The following is a 19502-nucleotide window of genomic DNA, read 5'->3' on the forward strand; positions in this document are numbered from 1 at the left end:
ATTTTCTTTAGATACCACTTTGGCGTTGTTATGCAGATATGTATCATGAGTAACGAAATGATATCTAACTCGAGCACATCTGGTTTTTTTGTCTTTGGGATCAGGAATGAATTTCTTATCATCCCAATCTTTAGGGTGTTGGTCAGTGATGAACATGAATATATGACTGATTACATCGAACCAACAAACTTTCTTGGCATCAGTGTCCTTTATTCTATTTGGAGGGAGTGGATCCCAGTCCGAATATAAGCTACCAGTTTGCTTCTTGTAAATGACATCAGGTCGAGAATAAAAGTATAGACATGGCTCAGTTGGGGGACATCTTTCTTGATCAATTGGTTGGTACTAAAAATTGCATGGACTTTCTTGGTGTTGTAGCCACATATGTCTGTCCAAACATAAACAATTATTCGGTAACAATGATCAAATAAATAACATGTATGCATGAGATATCGCCACCGAATTTCTTTTAATCAACTTTACGACCGAGCAATTTCATGTATCCACCACCGCAGTCGAGCTTTTGTTATTGATTCACCAGGAACTGTAAATGTAAGGTCTTGTCCTTGTTGCTGAGTTCAGGAAAAATTCCGCGGAGATGGCATAGATGATAGCACTTATAATCTTCACAGGTCATGACAAAAATTTATGTAACTCAAAAAAAATCCACCGTGCAATTCTTTGAGAGAAACTGGAGATCAAAACTATGATATTAAATGCAATTTCAAGAAAACATCGAACTTTTTAAGAAATTAAATGAAGAAATAATGGTTATAGAATTTAAATCGTGATTAATATTAACATATATTCATGCATAAGAATAAATTATGTTAGAAAATTAAAACTAATAAAATAATATAAAATACAAGTAATAAATAGCAAAAATAATTATTTTTTTTCTATTTATTTTCTAAATATCAACCCTTGAAATTATTATTTCTACAAGACAACATGCTAATATGAATTGCTTTTTGAGCATTGACATGTGTATACCCAAATTTGTTTTGCATTTAAATGTCAATCTTTATATAAAAGCCATCTCAAATCAAATGCTGTGATGCAGCAATCTTCGCCTTCGTCTTCACGTATATAAATAATTCAATCTATCCATATCAATGGCGAGGAGTAGATCGTCTTCCACCAGGTGGAGATTCCTAAATCCCGCCTATTATTTGAAGAGACCAAAGCGTTTGGCTTTTATCTTCACGCTCTTCGTCTCCGCCACTTTGCTTTTTTGGGATCGTCAAACTTTAGTCCGCGAACACCAGGTACGATCGCCCCCTTTTCTTTCTTTGCTGTTAGGTTGTTTTGTAATTACTGGAAAGCGTTGAGATAGAGGGATGTAATATGTTCACTAACTGGGGAAAAATTTAGGTCTGGCTTAGGTGCTGCGTGTTGTTGGCGGCCGCCATCTTAAATATGTGGGCAAAAGTGTGCCTAAATTATTAACACAAAACTGCCTGTGCGGTCTGATTGAATTGCTTTACGGGATCCTCTTTTTTGTATCATTGTGTGCATTGCTTTTTGTTCATGCTAATTCAGCTCGTAAGTGAAAGAATAGTTATACTGATACACTACTTTCTATTGACTACACATTGAACTTTTTTGCAGGAAGAGGTGTCTAAATTGAGCGATGAAGTTATTCGGTTAAAAGACCTGGTAACGTCTGCAATTTAAGAGTTTCAATTTTTTCTAAAGTTACTTTGTTTGAGGTTGTCATCATGTTCCTTTGTAATTCCATCTTTTCTTTTGACCCACATGTCGTACCATTGCCGGCTAAGATTTTGTTCAATATGAGTCTTTCTCGTGTAGGATTATTTGTAGGTCTGTGCAGATATGCATTCTCAGTAAGTTTGATTTAAGGAAGTTCCTAATTTTCGTATCGTATCATGAAAATAACCCTCAAGACACATCATATATAAAATGGTTGAAAGTTATGGGCAATCTTTTCCCTCGTTTTTTTCCTTATTATAGTCACTCGTTTTGGTGTTTTTCCTCTCTTTCGTACTCGTTTAGCACGGTGCTTAGAATTTGGTTGATATTTTAGCTTGAAGAAATAAAGACTGGTCAAGAGGATGCTAGAAAGGAGAAGTCTAGGGCCCGAGGCCATAGTTCAGGTAGGCATTCAGATGTTTCTGATGATCCAATTGATATTGAAAGACGAGAGAAAGTTAGAAATGCCATGATTCATGCATGGACTTCATATGAAAGATATGCTTGGGGTCATGATGAACTCCAGGTATGGTTTCTGCTTTTGTTGGCGTTGCCTTCTTCCCTTAGTGTCGAAACTTTGTTTTGCAGGAGATTGAATATGTGATATGATAATAGTAATACAAATAACTATATTTTGCAATAATTATCTTGGAGCAGTGCCAATCTGGTAACGGAATCCAAGAGGTTAAAGACCTGTTGGCTAATAATAAACAATGTACTCCCATCTTCTGAAGATTGTCTCTCGTTCAATTTATTGTCATTTTGCCATCTTGTTTCAATTCATATGGCAATTGGTAGTAAAGATTAGAACAGAATTAGAAACCATAAAGAAAGGCTTTTTTGAACAACCGGAAGGTCAGTCTGAATACTGTCTCCTCAAACTGCTTTTTATTTATTGCTCAAAGTCTTAAACCTAGAGACAATAACATTGCTCTTTGGTTCTCTCGTTTCTTTTAATTCAATCTTAGATTCTGTTTGTACAAGTTCTCGGTGTTTTAATTAGGCAGTCATGTTATGTCCTTTAATCATTTAATTGTTTGAAGGGGCTAAAAATTTAGAGAAGAAATAGCCTGAGAATTGTTTGTTAATTGCCCATGATCTCAAATTTTGTAACAGCCTCAAACAAAGAATGGCATTAACAGCTTCGGTGGTCTTGGAGCAACTTTAATCGATGCTCTTGACACACTATACATTATGGGTTTGGATGAGCAGTTCCAAAAAGCTAGAGCGTAAGTTAAGGTTTTGCTGTGATCAATCCGGGGATGTTTTATTTACTTTCTGTTTCCTTTCTTTGCTACTTTAAACTCTTGTGTCTAATACCCCTCAATAACAGCATATCACTAGTGCAACTTTTTTTTATATTTCTTTAGCCATTTTCCAAATGACCTTTCAGCCTGAGTAGAACTTTGTGACTTCTTTTCTTTAAGTTGCTACTCATATCTGAAGTCTAGAACAACACAAAATGAAAGCAAAAACTTAGTTGAGAGAGATGTGAATGAGATGAAACTGTTGGTCTCCTGTGTAACTTCTTCTGTTTACTTTAAATATCTCATATTAAGTTACCGAACAACTTTACCTTCCATCATTGTTCTTTATCGCATCTTTATCATGGCAGGTGGGTTGTAGAGTCCTTGGACTTTAACAAGAACTATGATGCGAGCGTGTTTGAGACAACCATAAGGTTGCTTTACAAGGTTTCATGTCTTTTTATTCCTTAGTCATTTGGCATGCGTGAATATACATATAATATTGCTAATAAGGTTTGACTGTTTCAATTAAGGAGACGAGGAACCTTTCAAGCTCTTTGCTGACAGTTCTAGTTTTTTGCGACAATCCAGAGTTGTAGGTGGACTTCTCAGTTCATATGATCTCTCTGGTGATAAAGTTTTCCTTGAAAAAGCTAAAGATATTGCTGACAGACTTCTGCCTGCATGGGATACTCCTTCTGGCATACCATATAATGTTATTAACTTGGCTCATGGGAATCCTCATAATCCTGGGTGGTCAGGGGTAAGTTATCATTTCTAAAGTAAGCTCCACCCTTTTCTAAGATGAAGTTAAGGATTTATTTGTTCCTCATCTCAAGCCTATATAATTATCTAAAGCTTTTGTTATACTTTATTTGTGTGTTGGAATGAGTTGTCTTGAAAATTTAACTCAGCAGTTCTTTTATGCATGGTTTATTTTTCTTAATTTACTTCTTGATGTTGCTCTTACGGTTTACATACCATGCATCAGCACGTTTCTCTAACGCCTAAGAGAGTTTTATTGACATACCACTTTTTATTGTTCAATAACATCTAAATCTTTTTCTTCTTTAACCAAAATAAGGGCACAACATTCTGTCACCCAATAAATTGGCTGTTCGCACCGTTCAATTTATATATTCTAAAATTTTCTCAGTAATCAACTCTTTTGTATTTCTTTTCCTCATCGTCAGTATGAAGCATGAGAAGTGCACGAAGGCGTACATTCCTTTTTTTTTCTTCAAGCTCCTCTTAGTTGAAATTATCTATTTGACCCCGTAGCCTTTGTCAAAGATGAAGTCACCTTTTACGTATAAAAATAGAATCAGATTCTCTTTGAACAGTACCACCGAACTTATTCTATTTTAGCATGCATGAATGCAGAGATAATATTTTCTTTTTATTTAGGGTGATAGCATCCTGGCAGATTCTGGCACCGAGCAGCTGGAATTTATTGCTCTTTCCCAAAGGACAGGGGACATCAAGTATCAGCAGAAGGTATTTTTTTTCCAAAATATTTATTTTTTGACAGTTGAGACAAATGCTCGCAAAGAACTGAAAGTAACTTCATGAAGTATCATTGGTGATGGAGCATGTATATGTCTACATGGAACTATATTTAGATTGTCAGGATTTTATCGACTGAGAGGAGTTTAAACCCCAGCAATACCAAAACAAAATAAGATCGATGAATCAAACGGGGATAAATAATTCCACTATTTTTACATTATGAATATGGGAATATGACTTAATTCATGTTCGGAAGAAATTCCCCTCGCACAAGAAAAAAGAGTCACCCCTCTCCCTGCTGGCACAATCAAGTGAAGAAAATTCAAATAACAACATGAAAATCCACTATTTATTATGATTTGTCTTTCCTCAGTGCAATTAAATCCAGACCTAAATGTTTCAGGTGGAAAATGTTATATTGGAGCTCAATAAGACCTTTCCACCAGATGGTTTGCTTCCTATATATATTAATCCTCACAGAGGAACAGGATCTCAGTCAACCATAACCTTCGGAGCCATGGGGGACAGGTTTCTATGTATCCGAAATATTTAATATCTTATGTTCCGATAGTCTGAACTCCGGAATATTTGTATACTGATGCATATTTATAAATAATATCAATAGTTATTAGCTTATCTACAGTGTTTAATGAATAAACCAAATTATGCAGCTTTTATGAATATCTACTCAAGGTGTGGATTCAAGGAAACAAGACCGCTGCAGTGAAGCATTATCGGTATGTATCTCTTCACTCAAACACTCGCATATGCTCATGTTCCCTGAAGATCAGACGTATAGTGAAGTTCTTTGCCTCATTGATTTTTATGTGTTCGTCTTCATTCTGCTATTACCTGTCATTTTGTCCACGCTTCACTTGCATTTCATTATTTACTCTTACACTTTTATTACTAAAATTTGTTCTTTTGTTGGCTGGCTGTTTTGATCACCATTCTAGCATTACTGAATTCTTGTGATAGTTTTCTTCCCGCAATCTTCTGACAACCGTCATGCTATTGATTCCTAACAGGGAAATGTGGGAGACATCAATGAAAGGTCTTCTTACCTTGGTTCGGAGAACTACCCCTTCGTCTTTTGCTTATCTATGCGAGAAGAATGGAGCTTCATTGATAGACAAGGTGGTTTAGCTTTGATTGAAAATGAGTGCTGAAATATATTATTTCAGGTGTTTTGAACATTTTCTCTAATTCATTAGACAATTGCAGATGGATGAACTTGCATGTTTTGCTCCAGGAATGTTAGCATTGGGTTCTACTGGTTATGCTCCTGATGAAGCTAAAAAGTCTCTATCTCTGGCAGAGGAGGTATCTGTACCAGTTTCCTCACGTCAAAGTTTCATGAGCTGATATGCCTGTGAAGCAGGTGGCCCTTTATTGCTTTTGAGTGAATAATTTTGACCTCTTTGTGCAGCTAGCTTGGACGTGCTATAATTTCTACCTATCAACACCAACAAAATTGGCTGGAGAAAATTACTTCTTTAATTCTGGACAAGTAATTTTTTCCTTCCGTCCCACACATTTATTGCAGAACGTATCTGAGAAAGAAAATGTGCTGCTTTTTTTTTCATTGTTTGATCGGTTTATAATCATATAGGATATGAGTGTTGGAACTTCATGGAACATATTAAGGCCAGAAACGGTTGAGTCACTCTTTTACCTCTGGCGTTTGACCGGTAATAAGACATATCAAGAATGGGGATGGAATATCTTTCTAGCATTCGAGAAGAACTCCCGCATAGAGACAGGATATGTTGGATTAAAAGATGTGAGCTTCTTTTCTTTTGGTGTCTTTTCTGGTTCTTATGTTTGTTTGTTTATACTTTTCTCTGGCACTTAAATTATCTGTTAATTGATACAATTCTGTGATGTTGTTGTAAATTGTGTTGCATGTTCTTCGTTTTTGCACTTGCAGTTTTCTTTGAGAGACATAAATTCATGCCATGACACGCACTGTTTTCTACTTATTGTCAGGTTAATACTGGTGTGAAAGACAACATGATGCAAAGCTTTTTTCTGGCAGAGACGCTTAAATATCTGTACCTTCTTTTCTCTCCATCTTCAGTCATTTCACTGGATGAATGGGTTTTCAACACAGAAGCACACCCTATTAGAATAACTCCTCGAAATGACCATGTGGAAACAATGGGAGTATCAGTTGGAAAACATAAACCAGAAACTCGATCACGTTCCAGGAAAGAAGGCAGATTTGGTGAGAACTAGGCGAAGTATTTGGGTTTGTATCGAAGAAATAGATAGAGAGGCTCGTGAATGCTGCCATCTGGGAGCTGGAATAACAGATACAATTGAATCTCTTTTGATTTGTGACATTTAACAATACTAGGTTGTTGTAATTTAGTGGGTTTTTTTCCTCACCGAGTAGAAGTTACATACCAGTTTTTGGAACGGATGATGGTTAGAGAAATGCAATAGCGTATTATTATACTCATCAATATTATCGCTGGGTTTGAATTTAATCGAAGTCTCTCTCTTTTGTTGGGAATCGTGTGCCAAATAACGTCGAAAGCAAACTTAAAATCGATCAATTGAAAACTCTAAACTGTCGTGCCTCAAATCTCTTGAAATCAAATATTTTGAATATATAATTTTAAATTCAATTGGTGGTTTCAACATATCAAATTCAGTTGCACCTGATGTTGAGTCTTTTTATACTTCTTAAGAGAAACTAAAGTACAATTCTAGAAGTGTCTTTCTGTTTTTTGGAAAAGTTTTTTTAAGCAATTCATTTTAAAATAGAGTGTATATCTAGTTACCAAAAGGAACACAAATCTTGTCCTTCATTGACACACCATCACCAATTAAGAATTATTCTATGTTATATTTTATATGATGTGATCAAATATTAACCTTTAGATCATTAATATATAAAAAAATGTGATAGACCCACGTCTTGTTTAACAGGATGATCGAAAGCCAATCTCTCCGCATGAAGTTCGTGCCCTTCATACCGTGCACCCTTCCATTCACACACACCTTCCCCATTTCGGAAAGCAATGTAAGTTTTATTCACTGTGTGTTGGATGAATGCTTTCACGAGCTTAGCCGCCACTATATGCGCCTTGGTTATGAGCGTAACGCCGCTTGTATCACGATCAAGACGATTAGCTAAAATGAGTGTGCCATGCTCCCCTGAAACCAACTTCGAGAAAATGCCATCTTTCGATAGTATTTTCAGCAGATGAATCACAAAATGTCATCTCCACATCACTGAGAATGCCTAGCCTATTATTACATTCAAAACCTGCATTTCGGAGAAATTTAAAGAATGATGATAATGGAAACAAGAATTGGTCTCTTCAAAAGTTGTAACCTCGTTAAGAACAAAACTCCATTGATTCGATAAAAGTGGTATATCAAACTATTCTAGCCAGCTTGCACAAGTGCATACACGTGCAACTCAATCTCCACAAGTCGTGAAAGTCAATGCAGATAGATTCTCGAAAAAATGATGAGCAATCAATCAAGTCATCATATCACCACAACTGTATGCCACCTACCGAAATGAATATAGACGGTAGTGGCACTAGGATCTTAAAAATGCTAAAGAAGAACAGCTACAATGGTTAGAACTTAGAAGAAACAACAATTAGGAACCCTTTGGCAGGTGATGAAAGTTCCGGTCAATCTCAAAGTATAAGTATATCCGTTCATTTGAAAACATAATTGTCCAGAACAAGAAGACCAAGAAATTTTTATGGGGAACATGATCCGCACCAGGAGCAGAAAGAAAAAATAAGTGATAAGAACAACGAACTCATGCGTCTTATCATGAATAGCCTGAGCGGAGAAAGTACAAGCCTCGCGGCGGCGATCGGTGGGAAGCCAGAAAATTTGGAGAAAGCAATTAACGAAGGTTTAATGCCAAAATTAATTAATAATAATAAATATTATATTTGATATTTGAAATTGGACTTTTCAATAATACTTTTCAGTAGCAGTTGAAAATGACAACACAGCATGTCGGTGACCCAAATTTGAAAATCAATTTGTTTTTTGTCGATTTTTAAATTTTCAACTCTTCAGTGATTGCTGTATTTAAATGAAAATTCAATAAATGTGATGTTTTATTAGTAGTCTTTCCAAGAATTTAACGTTTGAAAATAAAAATATTTGAATGTTTGATAATAAATTATTATAGATTTTCATAAGAAAAAAAAACATTAAGGCCTTAAGAATGTTTAGCTCCGTTAACTTGGCGCCTTTCGCTTGTTATTATTACGGATTTGGTGCTACTAATTCCACTCCTCCCGGCCCCCTTCGCATCTCTGCCCCACAGCGCCCCCCCGCCCCCCACCCCCTACACGGTGAATACAGTGATATCAAGTGTAAAGTATTCTACTTTCTTGGTAGGTATTTTTTTTTCTTTTCTTTTCTTTTCGACCAGATTCTAATGTGTGAATCGGGTGTGCAGTTCTTTGTTGCTTGAATGAGTGAAGTCTGTCCTGACTCGGCATCTTTCGAGTAAGTTTTGGGAAGTCGACCTTTTTTCTTTTGTTCTTGGTAAGATGAAACAAAATTAATTCGTTAAAAATTGTAACTTTATTTTGTTTTTTTCTCTCTTTATGCATTTTGCTTGTTGCATGGGTTATTATGCCCCTACTTCACGCCTAACATTAACAACTGGGGAGGAGTTCGAAATGGGTATCTTGATTTTGTTTCTGTTGATGCATGTTGGTCTGATCTGTGTATAGAATAAAGGGGATTTTGCACTCGCATTGCTTTAATTTCTGCTTGGTGATAAGTAGTGCTACACTTTTTTCGCTGGCATGATATATATCATGGAATAGAACGTGTGCAGGCTTACGTGGGATGTAGAAATATTGTTTTGTAGATGAATATGGATGCTCCTAAAACTCCTATGAATACTGTATCGAGACGAACCAGAAGTCAGTGGGATATATTTTACAGAAATCGCTTTAACGAGGTGAAGGGGATTAAAACACAAGAAAGTGGGGAAACAAGTGTGGAGAAACATGATTTTGGGATAAATGGTGGAAACACTGGTGGTGTGGATATGACTGTACAGGATGAGGGTTCTGGGACGAGGGATGTGAAGAGAATATCTGGTTCAGGTAACATTGGGGAAACTGTAAAAAAAATGATAGCCGGGGATGCAAAGAATAATAATTTGACTGGGATAAAAACGCGTCTGAGGAGCAGGAAGAAGTTTGATATGAGGGCTAAGAATGATGATGATGATGTTGGGAAGGGTGATGATGAAGTTATATATTTGAGTGAAGAGGTTGTCTCAAATGGGCTTAGTTCGAAAGTGGGTTCAGAATCAAGATCTGGGTCACATTCAAAGCTTAGTGTGGATGAGATTGTCTCGTGTAGCTCAAAGCAAGTAGAGAAAACAAGCTTAATTACTGATCAGGTGAAGAATAGTGTTGTGTGTGGTAGAGGAAGGCTGGGAATCAAACATCTGAACGAGCTCAGGATTGATGATGCTTCCATCAATTTGGACAACGCTGTAGATTCAGACGATTCAGCTTTGAAATCAGATGGATCAGATACTTCTGCTGAATCATGGCTTTATGGACCAGAATCCAGTAGCAAGGATAATTCAACTGACGAGGACTATAAAGAGATTGAGCCATCTAGATCTGATGGTTCACATTGCAGCAGTGATGCTGAGCGAAAAGAGGATGATGAATATGAAGTGGGAGATGATGATGATAGTTCAATTAAAATAAATGCTCATCCTGGAGAAGAGAACAGTTCAAATTCCATAGAAAACAAGAAAACATTTATTTTAGGTACAAAGAGTATGAAAGTGAAAGGTAAGAAAGAAAACGATGTTGAGCAATTAAAGAATAATGAAAATAACGAGGGTTGTGATGGGAATGGCAATGATAATAGTTGTACCAGAATAAATTCTGACCGGAAAAAAATGGAGGAGATAATAATTATCGTGGATGGTGAGGAGCCCGAAGTTAGAAAGAGTACAAAAATGAAAGGGAAGGGAGACGATGAACTGGCTAGGATAAATAGTTTGCACAAACTGTGTTCAAATTATATTAGCATGGATGGGGCCAGGAAACTTGAAGATAGCAGTGTCAGTCTGGGGCCAAAAAGTGCGAGTAAGCGAGAAGATGACACTGTCATCCTGACTGATTTGAAGAAGAGAAAAACTTCGGATTTTGATGTTTGCTTAGATTTTTACAAACATAACAAGAACACACATGGAAGTGTCACAAAACATCTGCAATCACGCTTGATTTCCAAGTCTCAAAAGAAAAAAAAAGAACAGGGAAAGTCTAATTCCCCTGTCATTGTAATAGAAAGTGATGAATCTGCTTCTTCCACTGATGAGGACTCTGAATCTTTGATAAAGGAGGCTGGCTTCCAGATTAAACAGACGCTTAAAAGGAGTCAAGCTACAAAGAAAGCAGTTAAACTCACTAAGAAAAAGATTCGTCTCAGAAGAAACCTTGATATGATCAGGATGCTGGAAGATCCCATAGATGCACTTGGTGAGAGTGCATCTCCAACTGAAGAGAGCGTTTGGACTCAAATATACCTGCCATTGAAATTTAGGTTCGAGGATGAGGTGCAGCCTCCACCGGAGAGATCGGAATGGGAGAAGGAAATTGATTCTCTTTTCGGCGATCTGGAAATGGGTCTTCGAGAATGTGAAATTGGCTACCCTAATTCTTCTGAGGTATGCGCCTGTTTCTTGTTTCTAGGATTCTCTGATTTAGTTTATGCTTACCTATTAATCATGCTCATATTGGTAGGTACTCAGTTTATTAGTCTTTTTCTCTAGTGATTTGAAAAAATGATGCATTGTGCTAAACCTGAATGACTGCTTTCAATTACTTTTCCTTCAATTATTTGATTCCGGAGCCTATAATACTAAAGATTTTGTGATATAATAATCTATTCCATTTCATCTTCCTAAGAATGCAATAGCTGCTGTTATTAGATTTTCATTGCAAAAGTGTACACTGATCAAGGCTGAAATGGTCTGCTTTGCACTCATGTTGCTCAACTTGAAAAGAGGAAATCACTGTGCAACATCTACAAATTTTCAATTGATGTTGCATGTACATGGATCATGGGTTGAAATCGTGAACAAAAACCTATTGGATTGGCTTCATAACCACATCAACTTATACTTAGTTTTCTCCTGCCGGAATTGGGGCATAGGCAGAAATTTGTTGTGATTGAGGCTCATGGGTTTGGAGGAGGAACAAGATTTTTATCCTGCATGTATTCATCCTTCCTGACATCATTTCACATTTTGTAAATGTCTGGCCATATCTTTGTGTTGCAATTCCAAGAAATTTAACCATTTCATGGTCAGTGTTTGTGTCATTATCTAATAGACCTTTCTCTACACATGGCTATGGATAAGTCTCTACTCTCCCTTTCTTTTGTTAATTTCCTTTCTAAAATGACCTGTTGGAGAAGAATTTAAATAAAAACCATCATTTAAGTTTTGTTTCATGCAAAACTTATTCGATGATTGCTGACTGCATCTGTGCTGATTTTCAGACAGATATTGATGACATAATCTCTCCAGAGATAGATGCAAGTCCAGCAGCTAGTTGCCAAAGAGGGGAGCATTATCATATACTTGATGAAGAGATAGGCATTAGATGTAAATACTGCGAGATTGTGTTCCTCGAGATAAAATATGTCTTGCCACCTTTTGTAAGTATGGTTGTATTGCTGCTGTTTTCTTTTTGCTTAAAATTTAGTCATATTATCTACTCATGATAAACTGTGTTTCCTGCTCATACCTCAATTTCCATGTTTGGGAATTTTCCTTGTTAAAGACTTGCTAATTTCTTTTAGAAGAAAGAGGGTAATGGCATTTAGAATTTGAGTTCTATCAAGAATTGATAGTGTCATGATGTCATCTTCTGCTTTGCACCTCTTACCTATAATCTGTACAATCTGGTTAAACTTTTTTATTGCATTTGCATTCGCATTCTTTTGCAGTACACATCCCCTTTAGGGGGAAGGGACAGGAAAGAATTTGCTGAGTCACGAAGCTTTATCTTCGATCAAATTCAGTTGCAATATCCTGCTTGTGGAATCCCCGATTATGCTATTCGAACCCGAGGAACCATATGGGAATTGATGGCTGGCATTGAAAATGTACTTTACCCCCATCAACGTGAGGGTTTGGAATTTATATGGAAAAATGTAGCTGGAGATATTCACATAGAGAAACTAAAAGGCCCTCTTTCTGATGGTGGAAGGGGATGCATAATTTCACATGCCCCTGGTACAGGCAAAACCCGACTCACGATAGCATTTCTCTTGATATTTATGAAGCTATATCCAACCTGTCGGCCTGTGGTTGTAGCTCCTCGTGGCATGCTTTTCACGTGGGAAGATGAATTATCAAAATGGCAAGTTGATGTACCATTTCACAATATGAACAAAGAGGAGTTATCTGATAATGAAAGTAACATGGCTTCTATTATTTTTGGGCAAGTAGGAGGTAGTGGAATCTGCTCAGAACATATTCGGCTGGCAAAATTGTATTCTTGGACGAAGAGAAAAAGTATTCTAGGAATCAGTTATCGGCTTTTTGAACAGCTTGCTGGAGATAAAGAGCGGAGACGACAGAACGAGCAAATTAGGAGACTACTTCTCGAATCACCAGGTGTTTTAGTGCTTGATGAAGGGCATACCGCACGAAATAGCAAAAGCCTAATGTGGAAGGCGTTGACAAAAGTTGCAACACAGCGACGCATAATGCTAACTGGAACTCCTTTCCAAAACAATTTCACTGAGTTATACAACACACTCTGCTTGGTCAATCCAAAATTTGTAAATCATTTCAAGTCTGATGAAACTCGACAAACTTATAGCAAAAAACGTGGGAGAAAGAGTGATGAAGCGAAAAGCAAATTTATGGATTTTGCTAGTTCTATCTGCAGAAATACTGATGAAGGGCTAAAGAAGCTCCGAGCCATGCTTGATCCATTTGTTCATTTGCACAAAGGATCTATACTTCAAGACAGTCTCCCCGGACTGAGAAACACTCTCGTTTTCTTACATCCAACTGAACTGCAGAAGACCCTTCTGGAAATTGCTACCAAAGAAGGAAACATTTTCCACAGGATTCAATTGGTGTCCCTGATCTCTGTGCACCCTTCCCTTGTGTCTAAATCAAAGCGGTTCTCTGATTATAAAAATGAGTTAGAAGAGATAGAATTGACTGTTGATGCTGGAGTGAAGACAAAATTTATTATGAATTTGATATCGCTAGCTGATGCACTCGGTGAGAGGGTTTTAATCTTCAGTCAGTTTCTTGATCCTTTAGTCTTTATCAAGAAACAACTTGAATCCCATTTTTCTTGGAATGAAGGCAAGCAAGTGCTCTACATGGACGGCCAATCTGACATGAAACATCGCCAAGAAAAAATATCATCTTTTAACGATCATTCAAGTAAAGCAAAGGTGCTTCTTGCATCACAAAGAGCATGTTCAGAAGGAATTAGTCTGGTAGGAGCTTCCCGAGTCGTATTGATCGATACGGTTTGGAACCCTTCCGTCGAGAGACAAGCCGTAAGCCGAGCTTTCCGGCTTGGGCAGAAAAGACTGGTTTTCGTGTATCGTTTGATGACATCTGGATCGGAGTTCATGCAGTATGCACAACAGGCTGAAAAAGATCGCATGTCTCAGTTGATATTTTCGCCCGTGGATGAAGATACATATAGCAGTGAAAGGTCTTGTTCGGTGTGGGATGACAAAATATTGGATGCTCTGGTTAATCTTGAAAACTTCAAGCACAGCTTTGCAAAGATAATTCACCAGCCAAAGGAATCTGATTTGATCGAAATCTTGAAGTCCGTGGATCTCAGGTAATCCAAATATGGTTTTTTATACCACGTAACATGGTCATGTGTTAGAATTTATAATTTTGACTTAACTGCAATATCGTAATTCAAAACCATTTGGTCGGTACCTGGAATTTATTATTATGATTATTAAATTATACTCTATTCTACAAAAAAAATTTGTATTTTAAATTTTTCATATGCATAAATATTTGATTTTGGTGTTTCAGTAAGTGTTCTACAAGACGTTGTCAAGGATCGCTTAGGCTCCGTCCAGGCGCTGAGCAACCGATATTTAGATCCCTCTATGCGGTCATTTAATGTAATATATAATTTTTTATTTTTAAAATGTTAATTTTTTTTAAAAAAACAAATCAATCAATTTAAATCGGATAAAAAAGATGATATGTTATAGATTTTGAATTTGATTCGATATAGACCAATCATTAGAGAATATATCAGAGAAATATAGAGATGAACAAAAAAAATTAGATATTTAAATTAAAAAAGTCTACGTCATCATGTAAGCGGCCCGGTGGATGGCCGTTCGCACTCCACTTTCTCCTTGTAGAATATTGGTTTCAGTACTAATATATATAGTAAAGAAGTGTCATATTGGTGGTAATATTATATTACTTAATGCTTAATTAATTTAAAAATATAATTATAATTAAATTTATATTAACTTTTAATATATATGCACGAATAGTGGGTATACAGTGTACTAAATCATGAAAACTTCTCTTTTAGCACCCAAAGGACTCTCGATCGATTTGATTAAAAATAAAAATAAAAATAAAAATAAAAAATAAAACTGAAACTTATTACAACTTTATTATTTTAATAGTATATTTTAAAATAATTGCCTAAGACGAATCTTTACAATATCGTTTTATAAAAGCTATCTAGATATTGTTAGATTACAATAAATTAACGACGATCAAATTTTATATGATATAAGTGTTTTTTCGCACATTATACATATTAATTTTTTTTTTTGTATTTTATATTTTTTGTGTTAAAAAAGTATATTATTTTATTAAGATATGATATTTTTTATTATAGACGATTTATTGAGTTAGTTTGAACTTGCAAATAAATTATTAATAAGTTGAAGAAAAAATTGAAAAAAAGTAAAAAAAAAATGTACGAAAATTTGTTCTATGTTATTAAAATTGAGAGTTTTTTTTACAATTTTATTGTTGATAATATTTGTTAGCTAATGATTTATTAGTAACTTTTGTAAATCTTTATATTTTTTTGGATTTTTTCTTCAACTTATCTCTAATTTATCTAAAAGTTCAAACTATCTAAGTAAATCTTATCTAGTAAATAAATTGATTAGTATCATATCTTAATAAAATAATTTGTATATTTTTTACACAAATATTACCAAACAAAAAAATTTAACGTGCGTCGCAGAACACTAGTTATTATTACTACTGTAAAAAAAAAAAAACTTTGTTATCATATCAAAATTAATTAGTATGAGTTAATAATAAAAATAAATAATATAGATATGCTCAAATTTAAATTGTATAATAAGCAAATTATCCTCTCAAATTTTAATTATCATATTAAATTCTAATAATATTTATCTTGATGAGTAAAAAAAAAAAGTAGTTAATAAAATATTTATTTCAATAAAAAGAAATAGAGACGTGAATGATACAAGAAAAAAATAATCTCCTGAAGAATTTTAAATTTGATTTGTACGAGAGAGAATCCTAACCCGTAGATTTTGTTTCCGTAATTTCAATTACAAACAAGAATCCTAAAACGTAATTTATTTATATTTTCCTCCTCGGATCACACAGGTACCCAATACTCACAATTTTGCGTGTGCGTCTGTGGATGTGTCGATTCTTGATCGTGAGTTTGAACTGTAATTGCAGTGAGGAATTTCGAAGCGGTAGATTTGATGTTCTTGCTTGCGGATCTGCACTTTGTACAGAAACATGATGATTGCTTCATCACATAAAAGTAATCTTTTTTTCTTCCGTTGTTTCTTGTTCTTGTTAAACAAATCTAAATCTTTTGGTTCCGGGATTTGTGATGGGATCACGTTTCTGGGTTTCTAGATTTGTGTCCTAGTGAATTTTGTTAGAATTTGCTTAAAATCAATGGAGCCCATCTATGAAGAAAGAAAATTCGTGAGCTCTTGTTTCAAAAATCAGGATTTGGGCTGTTGATTCATTGGTTTGACAGTAGAATCAAGGGAGCATTGTAATTATGAACAGAAGATGCTTATGAGAACGAGATGTAACACCTTTGAGTCATAGTTAACAAACGGGATAATATATAGATAGGTGTAAAGAATGCAGATGCGACAAGAATTTGAGACGGATACATGTCAAGCCTAACATATCAATATACATGTATCCATCTGTGTGTGACTGTATACTTGTGTGTATACATGTGCGTGTTTATATTTTTAATGCATACATGTATATATGTAAATATATATGCATAGACTCAGAAACAAAACAAACCTTCATGTATTTACTTGAATGGAACTCAAGATTGGTTCATTCGGAATCCAAATCAGAAAATGCTGGATTAGATTTGTGGCAAAGGAGCCTCTACCAACTCACATTTCCTGTTTCCAATCCTTTTTTGAAGTCGATATATAACTGAAGTATGTCTTGTGTCAATCGGTTCAGTGTTAATAGAAGATGAAAGTCCGAATTATCATCTCAAAACCCATATGGGAGAATTTTATAATTTTATGTCATTTTGATTTTATCGTTCTTGTGTTGTGAACTCCTAAATTTGTTTTCATTTTATTTGAGAGGGGCGAATCGAACTTATACCTCATTTCTTATGATGTACAGATCCTTGGCAACGCTACCACCTGCAATATAAGGATACCAACTTTGAGGGCTTCACCAAGCACAAGGATAGCCTTTATGCTCAACCGGGTGTGAATCTCATTACTCAAGATCACTCATCGAATTTCGAGCCTCCAGAATCTCCTGGAGAATTCAAGCAACGGCCCGTCTACAATCAGGAATTCGGCATGTGGTCTGCATATCCTGACCATAATACAGTGCAACAGAACCAACTGACTGTCTTTCAGAGCCAGTTCAACCCCTCTGCTTTGGATTATAGCTTTCACGGCCGATTCCCTCAAAATTATAGATACGATCACAATTTACAGGATTTTCAATATTTTGTCGTGATCGATTTTGAGGCAACTTGTGACAAAAATAGGAATCTTCATCCACAAGAGATAATAGAGTTCCCGTCTGTAATAGTCAACAGCTCGACTGGGCAGCTGGAAGCTTGCTTTCAGACATACGTTCGACCAATGTGCAACCGGTTCCTGAGTGATTTCTGTAAGGATCTGACAGGCATCCAGCAAATTCAGGTTTATATTAATCGAGTTTCTTTTGTTTACGTGCTTCATGAAATTTTTTTCGTTATCAGGGGAAGACTCCACCTTATGGTGATTAATAATAGGAAGATATTGCTTCAAACTTATATTCTTACGAAACTGTAAAAAATTATTCCTTTTGTTACACTAATTATTCACAATTTCATTTTGGGTGATCCCAAGTCCATATTTTTTTATATAAATTTATTCACGTATCTTACTGTCTTGTTTTTGTAGGTGGACAGGGGAATTACACTGGGTGAAGCTCTTCTTAGGCATGACAACTGGCTTGAAAATAAAGGAATAAAGAATACCAATTTTGCTGTGGTGACATGGTCCAACTGGGATTGCCAGGTGATGTTGGAATCCGAATGTCGTTTCAAAAAAATTAGAAAGCCTCCATATTTCAATCGGTATGTTGCTAACTCCATCTCATTCATTTCTAACTTCATTTCCTGACCAATTAAACTGTTAATAAACATATTTATCTATAAATTTACACTATTTGGCCAGATGGATAAACTTGAGGGTTCCTTTCTATGAGGTTTTTGGTGGGGAAAGGTGCAGTTTGAAAGAAGCAGTGGAGAAATCTGGCCTCACATGGCAAGGTCGTGCCCACTGTGGTTTGGACGATGCCAAGAATACAGCCCGTTTACTTGCCTTGATGATGAACAATGGCTTTAAATTCTCAATTACCAACTCACTCACCGATCAGTCCATCAGTGATCCTTTTGCATGGAAGCCGACACATGAAAACCCTCCTCCAGCTTTGCATCAACCACAGAATTTGAGGCAGTCACAAGCTCCACCTCTCCAGAAAAGTCTTTATTGTTATTGTGGGGTGACAAGTAGCAGAGGCGTTATTCGGAAACCAGGTCCTAAGAAGGGGAGCATGTTTTTCGGATGTGGAAACTGGACTGCTGCTAGAGGTGCTCGTTGCCTTTACTTCGAATGGGCTTCTCCCTAACTCAGAACGAAGATATCCGTTTATTTACCATTTGTATAAAGAATTATTCGTGTTTTAATCATCTCCTTGCTGGAGTAAGGTTGATTCTACTGCTTTATCGGGTTTGTGTAGATAGTTGGATCTGCTGTTTTAGATTGAACCATTTAGTTATGCGAGTGATGATTTGGTTATTGTGATGCTTAGACATATTTCATTGTGTCAATATGATATTATGTGAAATATCTCACAAAAACCTTGGAATCCCTCTTGCGTATTTATTTACAACGACGCAGATTGAATGGTTTGGATCATAACTTGTTTGCTACTTTTACTGATAACTTATCGCAATATTCTCCAAAAAAAATAATCATGCACAATATCTTCAAGATCTCAAGCAAACATATAATCTTCAAATCTTTTCAAAATTCTTTCAAAGTATGCAATCAAATATTTTTAAAAATAAAATCGAGGAGTAAGTTCAATGGGATAAGCAAATTAAAATTTTGCTTCTAACAATTATAACTCGTGCCTTTTAAATTAGCACAGCTATAGGTTCATCATTTCATTCTGCAATCTATAATGTCAACCCGTATAAACTTCTGTAAGATTATGTTGTAATATCATTATTATTTTATATTTACGATAAAAAAACGTGTATAATATTTGATTTTATAAAAGATAATTCAAATATTATCATCTCGAATGAAATACAAATTAATAAGCCAATATTTAAATTTCCACAACTCATGAAAACCATGTATATGGAATATATAATAAATAGAAAGAAAAAAGAGATTTTGAGAACTTGGTGTGAGAAAAAACTGAACTTATATATTTATAACAAGTCAAACTGTAATATCTCGATTCATTTTTTC

At 35.5% G+C, this 19502-nt stretch overlaps 3 protein-coding genes across 4 annotated transcripts; all 3 read left to right on the plus strand.

The window, feature by feature from the left end:
* Positions 1-1055: 1055 nt before the first annotated feature.
* On the plus strand, positions 1056-6961 carry LOC140986340 (mannosyl-oligosaccharide 1,2-alpha-mannosidase MNS1-like). Its single transcript, XM_073454538.1, has 14 exons — positions 1056-1268; positions 1612-1659; positions 2048-2239; positions 2830-2942; positions 3329-3394; positions 3552-3723; positions 4368-4457; positions 4873-4997; positions 5141-5206; positions 5498-5606; positions 5694-5792; positions 5899-5979; positions 6082-6252; positions 6459-6961. Exons 1-14 carry the CDS (start codon positions 1116-1118, stop codon positions 6705-6707), a joined length of 1734 nt encoding a protein of 577 aa, XP_073310639.1. The 5' UTR covers positions 1056-1115; the 3' UTR covers positions 6708-6961.
* Positions 6962-8681: 1720 nt separating this feature from the next.
* LOC140986135 (SNF2 domain-containing protein CLASSY 4-like) lies at positions 8682-14452 on the plus strand. Its single transcript, XM_073454153.1, has 4 exons — positions 8682-8851; positions 9337-11166; positions 12003-12161; positions 12453-14452. Exons 2-4 carry the CDS (start codon positions 9337-9339, stop codon positions 14331-14333), a joined length of 3870 nt encoding a protein of 1289 aa, XP_073310254.1. The 5' UTR covers positions 8682-8851; the 3' UTR covers positions 14334-14452.
* A 1522-nt stretch (positions 14453-15974) lies between these two features.
* On the plus strand, positions 15975-18836 carry LOC140986844 (uncharacterized). Of its 2 annotated transcripts, XM_073455213.1 has the most exons (5): positions 15975-16122; positions 16201-16288; positions 17140-17675; positions 17919-18094; positions 18195-18836. In XM_073455213.1, exons 2-5 carry the CDS (start codon positions 16264-16266, stop codon positions 18646-18648), a joined length of 1191 nt encoding a protein of 396 aa, XP_073311314.1. In that variant the 5' UTR covers positions 15975-16122; positions 16201-16263; the 3' UTR covers positions 18649-18836. The 2 variants fall into 2 exon arrangements, with proteins under 2 accessions (XP_073311314.1, XP_073311313.1); XM_073455212.1 differs by having other exon boundaries at positions 15976-16288.
* The last annotated feature ends 666 nt before the right edge of the window (positions 18837-19502 follow it).

Source organism: Primulina huaijiensis, chromosome 10, assembly GCF_012295235.1.
Source record: "Primulina huaijiensis isolate GDHJ02 chromosome 10, ASM1229523v2, whole genome shotgun sequence".
Classification (NCBI taxonomy): domain Eukaryota; kingdom Viridiplantae; phylum Streptophyta; class Magnoliopsida; order Lamiales; family Gesneriaceae; genus Primulina; species Primulina huaijiensis.